The 21,522-nt window shown below is 47.4% G+C and overlaps 1 protein-coding gene across 3 annotated transcripts in view; it reads left to right on the plus strand.

Annotated features, from left to right (window-relative positions):
- The window catches only part of LOC142292075 (protein D7-like), a 169,287-nt gene extending 156,979 nt beyond the window's left edge, over positions 1–12,308 (plus strand). For all 3 annotated transcript variants that reach the window (XM_075337174.1, XM_075337173.1, XM_075337172.1), the window contains exons 2-8: positions 2,530–2,627; positions 6,466–6,592; positions 6,777–6,851; positions 6,927–7,017; positions 7,098–7,156; positions 7,989–8,049; positions 12,248–12,308. In XM_075337174.1, the coding sequence (XP_075193289.1) occupies positions 2,535–2,627; positions 6,466–6,592; positions 6,777–6,851; positions 6,927–7,017; positions 7,098–7,156; positions 7,989–8,049; positions 12,248–12,287 (546 nt within the window). In that variant the 5' untranslated portion in view covers positions 2,530–2,534 and the 3' untranslated portion in view covers positions 12,288–12,308. The remainder of the gene's footprint in view (positions 1–2,529; positions 2,628–6,465; positions 6,593–6,776; positions 6,852–6,926; positions 7,018–7,097; positions 7,157–7,988; positions 8,050–12,247) is intronic.
- Positions 12,309–21,522: the final 9,214 nt, after the last annotated feature.

Below are 21,522 nucleotides of genomic sequence, written 5' to 3' on the forward strand. Positions count from 1 at the left end.
GTGGAGTGAATATGCGATAAGCATAATGAGCAGGGGTTGGAAGCAAGTACCAGCAGCGGTGTGTTTTCTTCGGTGCGTGTCATACGGATCACATCCGGCATCCGTGTGACACCCGTGATGCCGGAGAAAAACGAACATGTCTACATATGGAGTATACGGGCACACGTATGCTCCACACGGACACGCGGTCCATGGCAAAACACGCACGTGAGCGCAGACCAATTGATGTTAATGGGTCTACGTGTGACCGTGTCTCCGGCATGTGAGGAAACGGACCAAACACGTACCGGCGACACGGACGTGTGCAGGAGGCCTTAAAGAGCGTGTCAGTGACTAAAGGAATAGACATGACTAGTCCCCCAGCCAACTTCTCCCAGCACTGCTCTAGTTGATGGACAGGTCTCTCCCATGTGTATATATATGGAGAGACCTGCCAATCATCTAGAGCGGTGCAGGGGAGAAGGTAGCCATTCGCGGCGCCGAGTTTAGTCACCTCTTGTTTCTGCACGCCCAGGCTATGTTTCAGAGTAAAACATTCTGGCTGCAATTGAGCACTCCAGCTCTGATTCATTCTGGCCATTGTTTGGGCACCATGAATCAAGTGACAGGTTCTTTTTAAATAAATGTGATCAATATGTTTTATGTACACCTCAATGGTGCCAATGAAAAATACAACTCATCCCGTCACAAAAAACACAAGATTTCATATTGCGGTAACTATGAAAAATATGAAAGGAATGGCTTTTATTATTAGAAGATTTAAAAGTGAAAAAAATATATGTATACTAGCTCTCTGTTTATATGTTACTCTGTGAATCTATACTCAGTACTACAAGAAATACGGCACTAGACCTATAGGCACAGTCCTTGGTCTGGAGGATTTAGTTGGGATACTATGGTAATTATAGAAAAGCCAATGAGCAGGAAGGCAGCAGTTTATAGCTGAGTAGCGCCCCTCTGCTTTATCACTATCCTGTTTTTAATTGCTCAGTTCCCAGCCAGGTAAGCAGGGATGGTGCCATAATGGCCATTATATGGTGTCCTTAAGTAGTTGATCATGATGCTGTTTAGCAACTTTTTTTTTTTTTTTTTTTTTTTTTTTTTTATATCCCTCTTCATTTCTTTATGCTGTCCTGCTAGCAATTGGCAACTGATGGGAGGTGTGTGTTGTCACTTCTTAAGATGCTTCCACATTGTGGAGTTCTCCATGTTTGGTGGTCCTGTTAGAACTTAAGACCAAAATCTGGGTTTGGCTGTAAGTGGTGGGGTGTGGGGGCTTGACTAATGGTGCAAACAGTCATGCTGTGCTGTCATGCACAATTTTTGGGTGTAAATGTCTACTGGAGGTGGCTGCCTGGATGTAGTAAGGGGGGGGGGGGGGGATTTGGATGTAAGCCCCAACAGGACCACTGAATGTGGGGAACAATGCAATACGGAAGCACCTTTTAATGTGAAGGTCTCTTAAGCTGTTAGCTGGTCTGTCAAATGACTTCAATACCTGTATTGGTTTCACCTTTAAACAAAATCTAGGTCGGTCTCCATTGCCGCTAACATTGCAGAAACTTTTTTTCTCTTAATTCCCCACCGCCATATGGCCAGTAGGAGGGACTGGCTTCTCATTTTGAGAACTGTAATGTCATTTTTCTTTTTACATTGTCTACTGCATGGGTTAACTTTCACTTGATAAGCTAGAGATTTACAGATATTGTAATACCAAATGGCTTACTTACAGGAGGGGTGTTTTTTTTTTTTTTTGTTTTTTTTTTTAATTTTTAGAATTTCACCTCCTCCACCCCTCACTTTAACCTTCTCGGGACTTGAATCTGTAAGAGTAATACTACGATGCCACAGTACTGCAGTATATATTGTAACTCCTCCTGTTCTCCCGAGACTCTGCCATAAGCTGAGCTTCACAGGAGTACCAATATAGTAGGCCCTTGTCTGCCACAATAACAAAACCCACAAGCAATAATTTTAGTAAAAAGCAAATGAAGCCAGTACAAGTTCTGTTGATGTGCCATATAACTGTTGGTTACTGACTGCAACATCTAAATGGTTAACAGCATGTGGAGATCCGTGTTGGCTGCAGCTATTAGCTACTTATTTAGCTCCACACCCTGACCTGCTTTATCATGGAGTGTTTTATAAATGTCAGCCCAAACCAGCTGTGGTTAAACTAAGACCAAGCTTTGTAAAGGATAGCCCCCAATTAATGGAACTTTTGGGCCCTCTCCCCAAGACATTAAGTCTTTACACCAGAAAAATGTGCTCAGTGCATAATTTTGCTCACTGGTTTGGCATGTCTTCACTAGTGACTGACAGTCCTGGCTTGGCTAAGCTTCCTCTGCAGAAAGCATTTGATGCGATGCTGTGGTGGGGACGTGTGGAATGGTGTATGGAGACTCTTGGCCACACAGTGCACTGTGCAGCTGAATTAGCCAATTTGATAAAACTGAATTTGTGTGCTGTAGATGTACTTCCACTTACTATAGCTTCGTGTGGCTTAATGATTCTCTATACGCTTTGTAGTTCTCATGGATGCCGAAGCTCTCCTCCAGTGCCCATATGATAAGAGTCACATGATTCGTCCAAGCAGATTTCCATACCATCTTGTGAAATGCAGAGAGGTAATTGTAATGAACTTTTCTGAAAGGTTTTGCAACTAAAAATTACTTTAACTTTGCCTTTTGTAAGGTCCCTTGTTGGTCAACATCCAGTGTGCTGGCATATAAATGACACTATAAAGTAGTAAACTAACTGCAACTCTATAGGCCCAGTCACACACTGACTTGCCAGTGATCCCGAAAACGATGCGACCTGATAGGGATCGCAGGTAAGTCGCTAGGAGGTTGCATGCGAGATGTCACACAGTCAGATCTTACCAGCGAAGCAGGAACAATACAGGTTGCAGTAGCGACCTGTATAACGATCTCAACAGTCACTGTGACCCTGTCACACAGTGTCAAACACAGCGATGTGTCCTGCCCAGCAGGACATCACCTTTGAAGAAAATGGCCTGGACCATTCTGCAATGACTAGAGATCTCACAGCAGGGGCCTGATCACTGGTAGGTGTCCCACATAACGAGATCACTAATGGGATCGCTACTGCGTCACAGAAACCGTGACTCAGCTGTGAACTCGCTAGCGATCTCGTTATGTGTGACGGTACCTTATTACTGGTGTATTGTAGCTAATCCTACTAACACTCCCCTCCTGCACACACTATAGTAAATTGGCTGTGCACTAAAGATAACATAACAAAAATGATAGGCACTTACCCAACTAAAAGTGGCTTTACACACTGCAACATCGCAAACGACATCGCTGTAACGTCACCGGTTTTGTGACGTAATGGCGACCTCCCCAGCGACATTGCAGTGTGTGAAACACATCAGCGACCTGGCCCCTGCTGTGAAGTTGCTGATCGCTACAAATCGTTCAGGACCATTCTTTGGTCCTTTGTTTCCCGCTGTGCAGCATGATCGCTAGAAAGTCTCAGTGTGTAAAGGGGCCTTAAATGTGCAGGCAGCAGGAGCCGGCTTCTGCGGACACTGGTAACCATGGTAAACATCGGGTAACCAAGAAGCCCTGTCCTTGGTTACCCGATATTTACCTTCATTACCAGCCTCCGCCGCTCTCACTGTCAGTGCCGGCTCCTGCTCCTTGCACGTGTAGCAGATTACACATCGGGTAATTAACCCGATGTGTGCTGTAACTAGGAGAGCAGGTAGCCAGCGCTAAGCGGTGTGCACGGCTCCCTGCTCTCTGTACGTGTAGCTACAGCACACATCTGGTAATTAACCTGATGTGTGCTGTAACTAGGAGAGCAGGGAGCCAGCGCTAAGCAGTGTGCGCTGCGCCCTGCTCTCTGCACGTGTAGCTGCGTGCGCTGGTAACCAAGATAAATATCGGGTTGGTTACCAAGTTAACAAGCGCAGCATTGCTTCAGTGCGTTGCTGGGGGCTGGTCACTGGTGACAGCTCACCAGCAACCCGTGTAGCGATGCTCCGGTGATCCCTGCCAGGTCAGGTTGCTGGGATTGCTGGAGCGTCTGACTGTGTGACCTCTCACCAGCAACCTCCTAGCAACTTACCAGCCATCCCTATCAGGTTGGGATTGCTGAAAGTCTGTGTGTAAAGGGGCCTTAACAGTCCTTGATTTCATCCAGACAAGATGCGAGGGAGGATGTGGAGAGCACTTACTGCTGTCGTTTTACAGAGGATTGTGCTTCTACTGGTCTGCACCTGTAGAAGTGCAATCCTCTTTGCGAAATGGCAGCCATCGTCTGCTCGCCACATCCTCCCCTCTTTGTCCAGTTAAATAAAAGGTGTGTGGTGTGTGGGTCAAAAAATGCATCTAAAACTCATGCGTTTTGGATGCATTTTTGACAGTGCGGTCCCATGGCGATTCAGCTCTGCTACATCCCTGTTCTGTTGCAGCAGCACCATTGAGCATGACTGCCCGCAGACAGAGCCATGAGAATGAACTCTGAACCTCTGACGTAAGTGATTGTGTTTTGTCAATGACTCAGTGCAGTTGAAACCGCAACGTGCACACATGGCCCTAGGCTGTGTGCACACAATAGGTGGGGCTCCCCTCCCCAGTGTAAAATTAAAGTAAAGTCTAATGCAGATACTGAGTATTTTCACCATGCATACTTAAATCTGTAGCATTCTGGCATCATTTTTGCTGCAGATTTCACTACTTCTAACAAAGAAAAGTCTGCATGTGCTTGCCCCTCTCCTAAATGTGTCCACATAACCTGAGCACACTTTCCCATTGCCTCGAAAATGGGGTTTGGTCTTGTGGGCCAATGACTACGTCTGGGTGTTGGCCTCCTGTAGGCGTATCAGCTTGAAAATGGTAGCTGCCAGAAAAGCAAAAGGCTATTTAAGGAGAAGGTAAAACTGTGGAGTCCGCCTCACTAGACACCCCGTAGCAGTCTTGTGATCTGCCTCTACTTATGAGCTGGCTTAATTTTTACTGGATGAAAAGCTTTGGTTAAGTAGATCACAAGCTATGACTATGATAAACAAGTGTTTCTACAACTTGAGACCATTTGGTCCTTTTGGCCTTGTCCTGTACGTGGAAGTGAACTCTATTGTTGTTGTGTCGCCCTGGGCAAGCCAGGGGACACAGGTCACACACCACCACACCCTACATCCCAGGTAGAAACATCTAAGCTAACCAAAAATCCTTGTTGCCTTCCTCCAGAGACTGATGATTCACACCAGGGGGTGGGCCAGGCGGTTGGCTCCGCCCACCGAGGAGGACACAGCTCTCGAGGCGGGAAGAACCAGGCAGTCAGCTCAGGGAAGAGCTTGAGAGTGGAGTCCAGTGAGGGACATGAAAGAGTAAACAGCAGAGATTAGCCCAGGCAGGGCTAGAGTAAACAGTTAAGTGAAAGAAGAAAAGGAGTAAAGGAGGAAAGCAAGAGTGGTGACAGAACAGAGAGTGTGCAAAGCCTGAAGAGTCCAGCTGTGTGCAGGGCAGGTCAGCAAGGTCAGCAACGGCGGTGACTGTCTGAAGGGGGACCGTTTGGAAGTTCCTGGAAGGACCCCGTAGGCTGTGTGCCCGGCGGTCTGGAGCAGTGTTCCGAAGGACAGTCAGCACCAGGGCAGGGGCCTCTCGGACCCCGGCAAGGCTTGGAGTTGCCATAATTTGCCGAATCCGTCAGTGAAGGGGACGTAGATACCCCCCCCCCCCCCCAACAACCAAGTCCCGATTGAAGGCAACAGCCCAGCCAGTGTAAAAGACACCGCCACCGCCAAGGCACCAGTTTCTTAGGGCCAGCGCCTGCGGGCAAAGAGTAGAGCTCCCCCGGTCCAGCTTGAAGCCGGGGAGCGGGTTACCGGTGGGGACCCATCGCAACCAACAAGTACACCAAGGTGCTAGGAAAAGGGACATCACCGTCACCTACCGGGAGAGCAAGTGCAGCCGTCCGTGGGACCATCTTACCAGCCGTTTGGTTTACCGTAAAAACTGTGTCAACGTCTCAGGCTGAGTGAGTACCACAGTGCCGCAAGGCACAGCGCTGTCCCTGCGCCCACCAGGCCCTGCACCTTCAACACCATCACCGGGCCCCGGGATCACCAACCCCTACCCACGGAGGGGCAACACAACACCTGGCTGCTCCGCATCACCATCCCCGGGATCCCCATATTGAGCAGCGGTGGTGAAATCACCACAACCGTGGGTGGCGTCACGGACAATAAACAATCCCCACACCCAACAACCCCTTTCACTCACGGGCGAGGAGTGCTGCTCAAGAACCCCCGGGATCCGGCCTACAGCTCGAGCCACCACTGAGCAGCGGCCGCCGGACCCGAGCAAAAGGGGGTGAGCGTAGTGTGCTGACACCCTCCTCCCCGCCCGCGACATTATTAGTGAACTAATAACTACCATATGTACTTGGATGCTGCTAGGACAGTTCCTCTAATCAAATATTCATATTCCTTTGCAGAATAACAGAGCCAAAGCAAAAGAGCTGGCGACCTGTCCATTTAATGCTCGTCATAGGATGCCCAAGCAGGAGCTTGACTTGCACATGAAAAACTGTGAGAGTAAATGTCCTCTGGTGCAGATCCCTGGTAAATTCTTATGGTCTTATTTTATTTCCCCTAGGGACAGTTTACATCTGGAAGCTTTCTAGACATATTCTGTTATCTGTAACCTTTCCATAGGTGACCACTTATATTTTAGTGTGTAAAACGTATTTTAATGTAGCAAAATGCATCTTCAAGTCTAAAGATCTGACTTGTATTTTATGGCCAGATGATGCAGTAATGCAGAGAGCAGAGCCCGTCTCTACCTGGAAGAGCCCTCCATGTGAGGAGAACTGGGAGGATGGTAAGCGCACACCATGACTAATGCTCAAAGAATCCATAAATTTGTCATAAAATCTTGTTCTCTTATCTATAACAGAAGAGCCTTCATCTTCGAAACCATTTGTTTTAAATGAATTTGTCAGCCCTCCACATAACATGATACATAAAGTTATGTGCTCTCCAACCAGGTCAGTATAATGGCCATGGGGTGGCTGATAATTCCCCTTTTATCCACCTTCTCCCATATTAATCTGTTTTGTCACAATAGCCCAACAAATGTTTGGAAACCTGCAGTGAGGAGTAGTCCTGAATCTCTCTCCAATGCAGGTATGTTTTCTGGTATCAGACCTGTTTAAATGTAATAAAGGCCATACTAAAGAATACTGGATCATGTAGAGGGAAGCCATGCTATAAAGCTTTCTATGGAGGTTCTCTTAGGCTAGTTTCACACTTGCGTTCAGCGCATTCCGTCACTATGGAGAATAGCGCAGTCCGTCACTATGGAGAATAGCACAGTCCGTTAACGGACTGCGCTATTCACATAGACTTGTATGGACGACGCACTGTAACGCAAGTGTCAGCGTTGCATCCGCTGGATGACGCAGCGTCGTTATTTTGACGCTGCGTCGGGCGGATGGAACGCAGCATGTAACGTTTTTCTGCGCTTGGCGGAGTGTCAAAAAAACGCAACCTGCAGGAATCCGTTAGGCGTCCGTTGTCTTTATAATGGACGCCTATGGTGGCGGATTCCGTTAGAATACGTCATTTGACGGATTCCGTTAACGCAGCTGTCTTTACACAACTGCGCATGCTCAGATGTGTAAAGTCAAGGAAAAAAAACTACAACGGATTGCGTTATTTTGTACGATCTGTAGCATGCGTTGTGCCACTATATGCAACGCATCCGTTGCATGCGTCACACAACGCAATGCTACGGATCCCGTCTAACGCAAGTGTGAAACTAGCCTTAAGAACAGTGTCTGGGGTCAGCAATTGGTGAGCCATGAAAAAAAAACAAACTTCTGAGCGCCATGCAAAACCAAATGTCTCTTGGCACCTCCAAAATCTAATATTTAATGCAGGTGTATACTTGTTCTGGGGGAGTTGGAGGCTTTAAAGCTATGAAGAGTAGATCACTATATTTTCACTCTTCCTTAAGGTGGATCTAGAGCTGTGCAATACCAGGAACCTGTCAAACCAAGTGAGGAAGAATGGCCAAGGTAATGGCAATGTTTGTTGTGCTGTGAAGGGTGGGTTTGGGGGTATGAGATCTCCAGGACTATAAGGGTATGTTCACACACTGCATCTTACTGCATATTTGAGGTCACAAAGATGTAACGCCCTAGCAAAACCAGGTGGTCACACATAGGCCCCCGCATAACACCTTCCCTCACCTAGGTCACACCAGCCGACCTGAAACCCTAGTCACCCCCCCCCAATTAGGGCAAGACAGGCATACCAGAGGGCGGGACCAGGCAGTTGGAGAACGCCCACCTAGGGGTCTAGACAGCCCGGGGCAGGAAAACAGGCAGTTAAGCTTTAGTTCTAAGCTGGAGTTCAAGTTGAGGAGTGTGGGCTAGAGCTAGGTGTAGCTCCAGCAGAGAAGTTAAAGTTGAACGGTGCCAGTCGGAGCCCTGGTACCTTGGCTAGGTGGCAGACGGTGGTCTCCATCAGCAGAAGACGGGAAGACTGCTCAGCAGATGACGGGAAGACTGCTCAGCAGATCCGAGGAGGACCGGAGCAGGGTTGGAGCCCACCGGTACAGAGACCGGAGACCCGACCGGAAACTGCACAGAGTGGGTACTCGGACCCTGAAGCCAAGACCGAAACCAACGGCCTAGCTAATCAACCGATTGAGGGCAGGATTATAGATCCTGTCCCAACCAAAGTCCCACAGGCAAACAACCACCCACAGAGAGGGATAGGGCTACCGCCAGGGCCCATAGATCCCACAGGTCAGCGTCAGCGGGCACGGCTCCCCAGGCACACAGAAAGCCGGGAGAGGACTCCTGTGTTCCACACCAGGAAGTCTAAAAACACACCAACTAGTGCAGAGGAAGGGACGGCGACCACCAGCCCGAGTTGGGGACCAGAGTACAACCGGCGGCCGGCCACCAGCACCTTGGTTTACCAAGACTCGTGTGATTCATTTACTTGTGAGTAACCAAACATCCCCTGGTACGTCTGGGCGTGCAAGTCCCTGCCATCGCCGTACCCTGCATGGAGACACTGGGCCCTGGGGCAACCATCTCTACCCACGGAGGGGTTAACATCCAGCTGCCATTACTTCTCCCCTGGGTGTCCCACAACTGCAGCAGTGTTGTCCCACTTCACCTCACCACACAGGAGGATCCCTTGAGCCACGCAGCGGGTCCAGATCCGAGCAGCGCCAGCTGCTGGCATGGGGGGCGGCATAGATGCACCTAAATACATGCATTTCCTTCTCCCAGCAAAGTCAGAGATTTCTATTTTGCTGTCTACAAAGTGCATTTTTTTTTTTTTTTTTTTTTTTTGGCTGTTTTTGAAGATGCAGCATGTCAATTCTTTGTTTTAAATTTTGACTTAAATACCGTACAACTTTCTTTTTAACTCTGCATCTTTGTGGTTACAAAAGAGGGTGTAACCCTAACCCTAACCTTTTTCTTTAATCATATAACCTTTCCCTCTCCCCCCCCCCCCCCCCCCTTTTTCTTCTTTTTTTTTTTTTTTTTTTTTTAAAATTTGTTTTCCCCCTTTCCTGTGCTCCACTTTTTCTATTTCAAAAATTGAATGTTAATTTAACTTTAGATTGTAATTTGACTAATTGTTGTTAAGTTTTGCTGTGTGAACAATTTGTTTTGTTTGACCAAAATTTTAAAATAAAAAATATGTAAACAAAAGAGGGTGTTTGTGAACATGGCCTAAGGTTTACTCCCCCTATCCCTTCTGTCAGCAACAAATCAGGAATCTTGATAGAAAACATCCCCTATATGTGCTGCCCTCTATAGCAGGGCTTCCTAAAATCTTGACACCTAATCAAAGATATTGTTTAAGCCTCAATTATAATGGAGGCCAGAGGTGTAGCTTGGGCTTCAGCACAGTGGGTGGGGGGGAAAAACATCTAAGTTGGTCTCATATAGGCTAACCCTGAGTACAATTAGTGGCACAGCCTAATCATGTGAAGGATAGAGGAACCTCAGTAGATGGCCTTGCTGTCACCTCATCTTCCCTTCATTTGCTGTACGCCTCGGGGCAATGGAACCGGGCAAGGCCACCCGTGACACCGCCTGACCAGCAACTGCCTGGCGACGAGTAGAGTAACCACCTACCCAATGTGGCGATACACTTGCATAGTAAAATACATCCCTTGTACCCTCTAGATCAGTCATGGCGAACCTTTCACAGGCCGAGTGCCCAAACTGTAGCCCTAAACGCTTTTTTTTTTTTTTTTTTTTCCTCTAACCCCCCCTCCCAGTGCAAACCAATCCTATTGTTCACCAAGCTTGGGTCCGGCGCTGCTGCTCGGTGGCTCGAGCGGTGGGCCGGATCCGGGGACTCGAGCGGTGCTCCTCGCCTGTGAGTGAAAGGGGTGGTTTGTTGGTGTTTGGGATGTCGGTTTGTGACGCCACCCACGGTGTGTGGTGAGGTTGGGGCACCACCGCTGCTCTGTACGGGGAATCCCGGGAGCGATGACAGGGAGCAGCTGGGATGTTTTCCTCCCCTCCGTGGGTAGGGGGATTTTGGTAGTCCCGGGGCCCGGAGTTGTTGTCTGTAAGGTGGATTGCGGGGCTTGGCCAGGTGCAGGGTCGCGGGGCAGCGCAGTGCCAGACGGCACAGTGGTACTTACTCAGCCAGTAACGTACACTGAGTCTCTGGTAAAACTGCTGGATGGACGAGTCCCACAGACGGCTGCGACGGTCACTCCCAGTAGGTTGGTGGTAACTGTCTCTCCCTGCACCGGTGTTATGTTCTCGGCCCTGATGGCTTCCCACCGGTACCCCCGCTCCCCAGCGGTATATTTGCCGGAGGAGCCCCTTTTGCCCGCTGGCCCTGGGAACTCTAGCTGTGGCGGTAGCTGTATTTCCCTTCACGGTTGAGCGGTTGCCTTCAGTCGGGTCTTTTCTGCTGGGAAACCCCAGAGGTTCCCGTCGCTGACGGATTTGACCGGTTTAACGGCGACTCCAAGCCTGGTCGGGGTCCGTAGGCCCTGCCGGATGGTGCTGGCTTCTCTTCGCTCCCCAATCCGGTACCGGCGGGCCACCGCCCGTCCCTGGTCCTTAGGGTTGTGCGTCAATCGGCCTCTCCTGCAGACGGTCACCACCGTCTGCCAACCTTGCTCTCAGGTGCCGGGCCACGTACCGGACACGGTCAGTCTGCTCCTCTCCTACCACTTCACTCCTCTCCTTTCCGCACTGAACTAAAAACTCAACTCTTTTCCCGCCTCCAGGACTGTTTCTTCACCCCCCCCCCAATCCTTGCAGCTATGTTTGCCCCCGTACTCCCATGTTTGCCCCGTGCTGGCTCTGTCCCCCGTGCTCCATGTTTGCCCCGTGCTGGCTCTGTCACAGCCCCCCCCCTCACACCTTGGCCGCACACAGCCTAAAAATAAAATAAAAAAAAAACCCTCACCCACCTTCCAGCACAGGTTCCCGCGCGGCCACAAGGAGCTGGCGCTGCTTTCTGACGCTCCTCCGTCTCCTAGGCAACAGGCCTGCAGCCCAGGAGAGGAAGAGTGAGAGGTAGGAGAAATGTCTCCTCTGCTAAACACCACTTTGTACTGTCGGCGCGATCACACTGACGGTACAAAGTGTCTGTGTGGCGACAGCGCGCGTGCCAGCACAAAGGGCTCTGCGTGCCCTGTTTGGCATGCGTGCCATAGGTTCGCCATCACTGCTCTAGATGGTGAAACTGCCCATAGGAAATATTAATGTCCTGTGTAAATGCACTAGAGAAGTGTTCCCAATGTACAGCTCCCCTATACACAGAATGTGGTCCCAAACCTCTCCTATACAGTATAATGGCTCCCGTGCTGTACAATGGCCTCATTTTTATGTCCCACCACACTTTTTAATAAAAAAAAAAATCACTTGCCTAATCTAGGATCCTGATGGGTCCAGCATGGGCAGATGATTGCGCTGTCATTACACAGGACTAGAGTTCCAGCAACGCAGTGCTGTCACCGCACTGGCACTCTGCTGTCATGTGTGAACTAACACCACTATCAATCTGTGGACAGCAGGCTTGATGAGCCTTGTGCTCTATAGAACAGCAGTGCAGGGAGACTAACTATATCGGCCTCTGTTGCTATCGGGTCCTGCATGGATGTTGGTATGAGACAATCACAGCAGTGGTTTAATACCTCCCACTTGTATTTCATCTTTTTTTTTTTTTTTTTTTTTTTTTTTTTTAATGGGGTTTTTTTTTTTCTTATTTCTGCAGACTTGGCAGCCATGGGAAGGCTAATCGGCGCCGAAAGTAGTGGGCACTGGGAGGGAAAAAAGGTAAGGTTAGTAATTAAAGCTGCATGGCCAAAAGTTAAAAAGAACATGGCATGTGCAAAGGGCCAATTCACTACAATGCTCACTCTATACACCAGCCTTAATGAAGGGAGTGCTGGAGTAAGATCAGTCGAGTTCATCCAGAGGTGCATCCTACAACTGCCATGTACCTCTCCAGTTGGGGATTGGAGTACACTTCTGGCTTAACTGTTGATTAGCTGGGAACATCTTGCCACATCAGTGAAAGGTGTAAATGTCAGACTGCATATGTTATGTTGTAACATTGCAAGGTGTTTATGGATAAATTAGGCACAGAATGATATAGTGGAGTGAAGTTATATAATTTCTAGTGAGAGATTTAGTATAACAAGACTATTTCTTAAATCTCTGGCATATCTTATGCTTCAATGTCCTATACACAATTGACAGCCTTCCTCTAAGGGGTACTTTGCACACTACGACGTCTCAAGCCGATGCTTGTGATGCCGAGCGCGATGGTCCCCGTCGCAGCTGCGATCTATATCTTGTGATAGCTGCCGTAGCGAACATTATCGCTACAGCAGCTTCACACGCACTTGCCTGTCCTGCGACATCGCTCAGGCCTGCAAACCACCTCCATCCTAAGGGGGCGGGTCGTGCGGCATCATAGCGACATCACACGGCAGGCGGCCAATAGAAGCAGGGGGACGGAGATGAGCGGGACATAAACATCCGCCCCCCCTCCTTCCTTCGTCATTGAAGCCGGGACACGGGTAAGGCGATGTTCCTCGCTCCTTCGGCTTCACACACAGCGATGTGTGCTGCCGCAGGAACGAGGAACAACATTGTAACATCGGTCCTTCCGAAACTATGGAAATGACCGACGCTACACCGATGATACGATTTCGATGCTTTTGTGCTCGTTAATCGTAGTAAAGGATTCGCATACTCCGATGTCGACAGCGACGCCGGATGTGCGTCACTTTCGATTTGACCCCACCGACATCGCACCTGCGATGTCGTAGTGTGCAAAGTACCCCTAAGACTTGGCAAACAAGGGTGAATGACTAGCTACTCAGAATATTGTTGAACTTAGTGCAGATGCCTGTAGAAAACAAATCCAGATTTCTGCAACATGTGAACATTACTTTATAGAAACAAAAAAGCCTGATGCAGCCTTCACTGCCAAATGGGCATGGTCAAAACTTGCCACTGCACGCCGCATACTTTGTCCCTCTTTTTGTTCTTCAAAAGTTGGGATGTACAAGTATGTGGTGTGCAGTATACCATGCTGGCCAGATACTAGCACATTGTGCATGTCGTTGTAACCTTCAGTTTTCAAACGTGTAATGCTCCATTAACTTTTTTTTAAATAACCACAAAAAGTTAGTGGCCTCTAACTGGGTCCGAACACTTAAAAATTAAACCTGATATGTGAAAAGGTTAACCTGCATATATGGTGTTAACGACATTCTGAACCCCACTGCCAAGGAAATGGACTTGATTCTTCTTGGCAGTGTTTGGCTTTGTCATCGCAGTGGCACTGCTGCAGTGTCCATGTATAGTGAGCAGTGGCTGTAACTGTACACATGTCACTACACTGACCACAGATACAGCTGCCACAAATTATACTGAGTAATGACGAAGCTGAACCCTGCCAGGAGGAATTAAGATAATTACCTCTCGGCAGAGGGGCTTTAGGTGCAGGAGGCAGGCAGAATCAGGATGCCATTAACCCAATATCTGCAGGTTAATACAAGTTGTTGGTGTTGTGTGGTTTTTTGTTTTTTCACATGCCTGGTTCCCTTTTAATCTTGGTACAAAAGTGTCATAACATTATGGACATATTAAAATTGGCATTGGTTAGTGGGAGTATTTGGCCCAGAACTGACCCCAGTTGGGTGGTAGAAAGGATAGGGGGATTAGAGCAAACACGCCATACCTGGAGGCTTTGGAACAGCTGTAACTGCTTGCCAGCTGCTCACTCTACTGGTGCTGCTCATTAGCCTAATACATATGCACTGCTTCAAGCGCGCCCCCCCCCCCCCCCCCCCCCCCCCACCAGTCCTGGCGTCTGGTTGCAGTCACAGCAGACAATACCCATCCCCCCCCCCCCCCCCCCCCCCGCCTGCCTGACAATGTCAGTCTCAAAACTCTACCCAGCTCATCTCAATTACCCTGGTGCAGTGGCAATTGGGTTAATAACCACTTACAGCTACCACTAAGACCAAAATTAGTAATGGCAGGTGTCAAAGACCCAACTCTCCTCTTGTTTCAATTCTGTAACTTTTTAATTGCATTGGCAGATCTGGCACTTTGTACCAATAACAATTCTTCTCTTTCTTTAGGTTATAAAGATGCGCAAGGATCTAAGCAACTTTTTTTTTTTATTATTTTTAACCAGCCTTTTAACTAAAAAAAAAAAAAAAAAAATTAATCAAATGTTTATTAGTGACCATGATTTTTAACATCCATGATTTTTATCATTACAACTTTTATCAACCTAATAAACATATTTTTGAAACTTAAATGTGGAAAACTTTTTTTTTTTTTTTTTTTCTTTCTCCTTCAAGGGTAAAAAATTGCCATTAGACTATAGAGCTGTTAACAAATCTGTGGTGTGAAAGGGGGAGTGGAAAAGGGGCTGTGAAATCAGAATTTTAGGTATAATCTGCAATGAACAGGAAGCTTTGCTCTACTAATCAAGTTCTGGTTCTTTCTAATTTGTGACAATTGCTAATAGTAAAAAGTGACTCAGACTGGACTTTTTTTTTTTTTTTTTTTTTTGTCTGATTTCTAAAGGGGATAAATGAATGCACTCTGAATGGGGTTAAAAATATAAAAATATGTTCCCATGGATCTCAAACCAACAGATCCTGTCAGTGTTGGCATTATACTGTGAATATGTTGAATGGCTGAGTAGTGGACAACCCCTTGAATACCACCTATCTTCTGTAAAATTATACAAGGGTTTTTCCTTTATGGGGGGGGGACTTTTTGTTTTTTTTCCTGCATACAGTCCTGGATGGCGTATGCAGAGCCTTGTTGTTCTGCAGCTGCTGTCTATATGGAGGGGAGCAGACAACAGCTGCAGAACGCCAAGGCTCCATTCACTAGTGTATGCAGGAGAGCACACAGCAGCTGCAGAACTACACAACTCAGCATACTCCATCCAGGACTGTATGCAGGAGGTTTGTGGTGTTTTTTTTTTTTTTTTTTTTTTTTTTTTTTTTTTTTTTGCCCACCAAAAAAAATGATGTGGTCTTCGCCATATTTTTGTATGCTAGCCAGGTACAGCAGGCAGGTACAGCTGCCCCCCAACCCCCAGCTGCCTATCTGTACCCGGCTGGGAACCAAAAATATAGGGAAGCCCTTTTATTTCATGAAATAATTAAAAAAACAAATTATGTGGTCTTCATTTTTTTTTTTTTTTTTTTTTTTTTGTCCAGCCAGGTACAACTAGGCAGCTGGGGATTGAAATTTGTAGCACAGGTTAGCCCGAGGTTTCTGGGTGCCTCTGCTGCAAATTGCAATCCACAGCCGCCCCAGAAAATGGTGCTTTCATAGAAGCTCCATCATCTGGCGCTGTATCTAACTCTTCCAACAGCTCTGGAGCTGGGTGGCTTGCTGGGTAATCATGAGTTTATACTAACTTTGTTTTACTAGCTAGTATTAAGCCAGAGATTCTTAATGTCAGGCAAGTTTGACCCGGCCATTAAGAATCTCCAATAAAGGGTTAAAAAAAGACACCACACTAAAAAAAATACTTTAATAGAAATATACACACACACACATTAGAGACTCCATGTTAATTACTCCCTCTTATCCCGCCACAATCCTGCTCTTCTGTCTTCTTTCTCCTTCAGCACATGCAGCTCTGCTACATCAGCAGCGCTGCATTGGAAGAAGACAGTGCTGCTTCCTGTGCAGTCTTTTCACTCTGAGTGATCAGAGGTTGTGTGCTGTTAGCAGTGACGTCACCACTGACACGTGCGTTGCTATAGCAACAGTGATCTTAGTTATTGACCGGCTGCTTTAACCTCTTTACTGCAGTGAAGGTCTTGCACCTATTTGCAAGAAAGTTGATCCTTAAACTCCATTACAGAAGTCGTGGAGAGAATGACTTAGACAGCACTCTGGAAAGAGAGGCCCTTCAAGCACTTAATGACCTACTAGAGGAACAGAATGCTCAGGCTCAAGATACATTCCCTCCAAGTGCCTACCCGAAGTCCTCAAGGTTCCCCTCCCTTGTCCCTATGTGTGGCAGTTGATATATTAACCAAGGTGGTGACTGAGGATTTTACTAAAATCACCACTAAGACGAGGTGATAACTTGGGTCGACATCACCATCTTGCACTTAGACAACTTCAATCACTAACTGATGTGGTAATTAAACCTGCGGACAAGGGGGTTAACATTGTGGTTTGGCCTTGCAATAAATATGAGAGGGAAGTAGATCAAAAATTGGAATACAATCCTCTGCCCCGCTTTCTGGCTACTCTCATTTTGCAACGGGCGATGGAGGAAGGAGTAATTACCAAAAAGGTACATGTTGGCCTTCTCACTGTCCCCCCAAGATTCCGACCTTTTTATCTTCTACCCACGATCCACAAAGATTCCCCTTGACCCGCCCGGGCGTCCCATAGTGTCCGGCATGGAAGGATTGAGTGACCTAATCTGTTAATTTTTTGATTATGATCTAGAGCCACTTGTTGAGACTCTCCCTTCATATGTCTGGGACACTACGGACGTCCTGGCAAGGGTCAATGGGATATTTGTGGATCCTGAAGTACTCTTGGTCACGACTGACGGTGAATCCTTATACACATGATGATGGCCTCGCTGCAATTCGCTTCTTCCTGGGAATGACCAATCTGGACTCGCATTTGTCTGAATTAATTCTCAGCTCCTCTGCTTTGTCCTAAAACTTTTTTTTTTTTTGTTTTTAAAGATCATTTCTATTTACAGACCCGCGGCACAGCCATGGGCGCGGCCTGCGCGCCTTCGTACGCTAACCTCTTCCTGGGGTTCTGTGTAAGGGTTATTTGGCAACGAGGGCGTGCAGGCATCCGACCATGTGCTGTGCTGGATGAGGTATATAGATGACTTTTTGTGGCAGGGCACAGCCGAGGAGCTCGGGGATTTCATGAATAATTTGAATCAAAATCCCTATAATATTAAATTGAATTATCAGTTTCATCCTAGTAGGGTCGACTTCCTGGATATCAGTCTGGAGTTAGACAATAATCGGGTTATCCCGACTGATGTTTTCAGGAAGTTGACCTCGGTGAACTCACTATTGCATGAATCTTCTGCACATAGCTATTCAACAATTAAAGCGGTGTCGATTGGTCAGTTTCTCTGGATGAGGTGAATTTGCTCAACAGAGGCCCGCTTTTGACGCCAAGCCGATGACCTTAAGGGTAGATTTCGTTGCTGGGGATACAGTGGGAGGGCCATCAAAAAAATGGGTATAATCGAGCTATTCACAACACCAGGGGGCAACTTTTGATGCCATCTAGACCCAAGAAGACCGATAACACTATTCGGTTTATTTCGAACTTCTACCAGCAGTGGGACAGTATGCGTAGAGTTTTAATGAAACATTGGCCTATTTTACAGGCTGAACCAGCTCTGTAAAGTTGCCTCCCTGATGCCCCCTCCATGACATCAAGGAGATCTAGGAACCTCAGTGACCTTTTGGTGCGCAGCTATTATGTGCCGGCTCACTCTAATTTCTTTGGTGCTACTACATCTAGAAGAGGTTGCTTTTCATGTGGTCACTGTGTGGCATGTGCTAATATTGGCAGGGGAAACTCTTTTTCTTCTGCCGATGGGTCTCGTACCTTCCAAATAAGAGGTATGGCATGAAATGTATTCTTTTATGTGATCTATTATGCCACATGTGACTGTCCTTTTGATTTTTACGGTATTGGCCTAACCACACGTGAACTCCGTGTGCGTACACGGGAACATGTGAGGGATATCTGTGGAGCCAAAGCTGTGACTGACACATCTCATCTTTAAAAACTCTTCCCAGACACTTTAGGACTGCGCACGAATGCAATCCTAGGTCACTGAAAGTACTGGAGATTGATGATGTGCGTGGTGGCATTGGGGGGGCAACTTGAAGAAGCGTCTTGCACAAACTGAGACCTGATGGATTTCCACTCTGGGCACGCTGTCCCCTGCTGGTTTGAACGAGTCTATTAGTTTTGCTCCATTCTTATGAGCCTCATTCTGGCCCAATTCCTAGGTTCTATGTATGCCCTTTTTAATTGTCCGGTTGTATATGAATAATTTTACATAAATTTAAAAAAATTATATATAAAATAAATAACAAGGTCTTCTCTTCTACTTGTTTTTAATATTTGTGTCTATATATTTAGATCTTATTCCTTGTTTGTCACTAGGTTCCTTTTCCTTCATCCTTCCTTCTTTTTGACCAACTGCGATGTCTCTATCATCATTGAAGCCATCCTTCTGAAGTGAAAATCATCCTGGATGAAGACGTTACCACAATTGACATGTATCCACGCACATTACATGTGTTATATTCATTCATGACTCCTTCATGTGTGTAATTATATATGTAACATGCATTTATGCATGAGTGTTTCCCCCCCCCCCCCCCCATATGCTTGGATACATGTATTGTGTACACTTATATATCACACATGTTCTGTCACGTGCTAGTATATTCACACTTATGGACTTCTTCCCCAATATGTTAAAATGTAGTCATCTGGCTTTTTCAGTATAATGTATAAACATGTAGTAGTTCTATACTCTTGAGTTTTTAATAATCTACCCGCTTAGCCCTTTTTGATCTCAAGGAGAGCAAATTAAGAGCCTTTGGCTCATAGATTGTGATCAGCGCATGTGTCACTTTCCACTTTGAGTATTCATCAGGCTCGTCGGTTGTGACGCGTCCCCCCTCTGAGCGTGGTTAAATAAATGCTTGGTAATGTGTGACACACACGGTGCACTATAAGGACTATTATGTCCATCTATATCCCCTTGCTCTCCTTGTCCTGTCACCAGGGGGGGCGCGGGCGGTGTGGTGTCCGGCGGTCACCGGGGGTTCACGTCTTGTATGTGTACCTGCGTGGCCAGCTGGATGGTCTGCACTCCGTGCGTCCCTCCTGTTGCCAGGGAGTCGGGACGCTGCGCTCCTTGCGGCATGCCGAGAGCATGTGCACTCAGTGCGCTGCACGCGACATTGCTGCGCGTGTGTCCCTGACTCCCTTGACATCCGGTCATGTGATTGATATCATGATCATGATAGCACATCCACAGCAAATTTGTACAGATCAACCTTAGTGTTAGGCTGTGTGCGCACATTGCTTTTTTTCATGTGTTTCCGCAGCGTTTTGAACTGCAGCGGTTTAATGCAAAATTGCATGCGTTTTGATTTCCAGGCAAAGTCTATGGAAAATAGGGCTTTCTTGTGCGCACGATGCATTTACAAACGCTGCATTTTAGTTTGCGGAGAATTTGTCAAAATCTCTGCGCTTGAAGAAGCAACATGTCAATTGTTTTTGCCATTTTGGCAGCTTTTTAATAACATTGAAGTTAATGAGAAATGTCTAAACGCATATTTTCAAGAAAGAATTAGTTTCACTTGCTTTTTACTAGCGATCTGCATATGTTAATGCAGGTCTTTCGGTCTCTCTCTCTCTGTCGGTCGGTCTGTCTCTCTCTCTCCGTCTCTGTTTCTATCTCTCACTCTGTCCATGTCTGTCTCTCCCTCCCACCCCCTCTCTCACCGATCCACGATCACCGTCGCGGCGTTGCACGGCGTTCACACTATGGCGGCTTTTCTTTTGAAAATGCCGGCCGCTCATTAATCCATCATGTATTCCCTACTTCCTCCGCCCACCGGCGCCTATGATTGGTTGCAGACACTCCCCCACACTGAGTGACAGCTCTCTCACTGCAATCAATCACAGCCGCCGGTGGGCGTGTCTATATCAAACAGTTAAAAAATATATATAAATAATTATATAAAAAACGGCGTGCGGTCCCCCCCAATTTGCATACTAGCCATGGTAAAGCCACATGGTTGAAGGCTGGTATTCTCAGGATGGGGAGCTCCACGTTATTGTTAGGCTGGGGAGCTCCCCATATCAGCCAGCAGCCGCCCGGAATTGCCGTATCCATTAGATGCGTTAGTCCCGGGACTCTACCCGGCTCATCCCGAATTGCCCTGGTGCTGTAGCAATCGGGATAATAAGGAGTTAATGGCAACTGCCCATAGCTGCCACTAAGTCCCAGGTTAATTATGGCAGGCGTCTCCCCGAGATACCTTCCATGATTAACCTGTAAGTTAAAGAAAATAAACACACACACATCCAAAAAATCCTTTATTTGTAATGAAAGACAAAAAAACACCCTCTTTCACCACTTTATTAATCCCTCAAAAACACCTCCAGCTCCGACGTAATCCACGCAAGGTCCCATGACGCTTCCAGCCCTGCTACATCGGAAGCTGACAGGAGCGGCAGTAGAACACCGCCGCTCCTCTGAGCTCCATGCAGCAACTGAAGTGAGTCGCGCGATCAGCTCTGCTGTCACTGAGGTTACCCGCGGCCACCGCTCTCAGGTGGCGGACTGCAGCAGTGGCCGCGAGTAACCTGAGTGAAAACACAGCTGATCGCGCGGCACACTGCAGTCACTCAGGGAATTTGCGATCATAGATAAGTCCTTCACATGTGACCGCAAATTAGGCTGCCACACAGAGAGAGCCGCGCAATGTCAGTGAAATCGGGTGAAGCTCTGACGTCACTGCTGCGGACTCCTGTGTCCTGGCACTGACCTCACAGGTTCATCTGAGTTCATAACCGCACACAGAGACAGAGCCGCGGGATAACAATGAAGTCGGGTGCAGTTCATCCAAGTTCATTCTCATCGCCCGACTCTGTCTGTGTCTGCTGTCAGCGGACATGTAGCAGAGCTGAATTGCCGGGGGAACGCACTGACAAAAATGCATTTAAAATGCATGTAAAATACTTCCAAAATACATGCGTTTTGGATGCATTCTTTTTGTCAACACGCAGTGTCACGTCTGCCAGAGGGTGCGTTCTTTTTCGCACTGGTCAGGATGCAACGTGCGCACACAGCCTTAGTCCAAATGAGTGGCTAGGTTGTGGCAGTGATTAGTGATGAGCGAGTACTAAAAAGCTCGGGTGCTCGAGGCTCGGGCCGAGCCTCCCAAGATACTCGTGTACTCGGCC

Source organism: Anomaloglossus baeobatrachus, chromosome 2, assembly GCF_048569485.1.
Source record: "Anomaloglossus baeobatrachus isolate aAnoBae1 chromosome 2, aAnoBae1.hap1, whole genome shotgun sequence".
NCBI lineage: Eukaryota > Metazoa > Chordata > Amphibia > Anura > Aromobatidae > Anomaloglossus > Anomaloglossus baeobatrachus.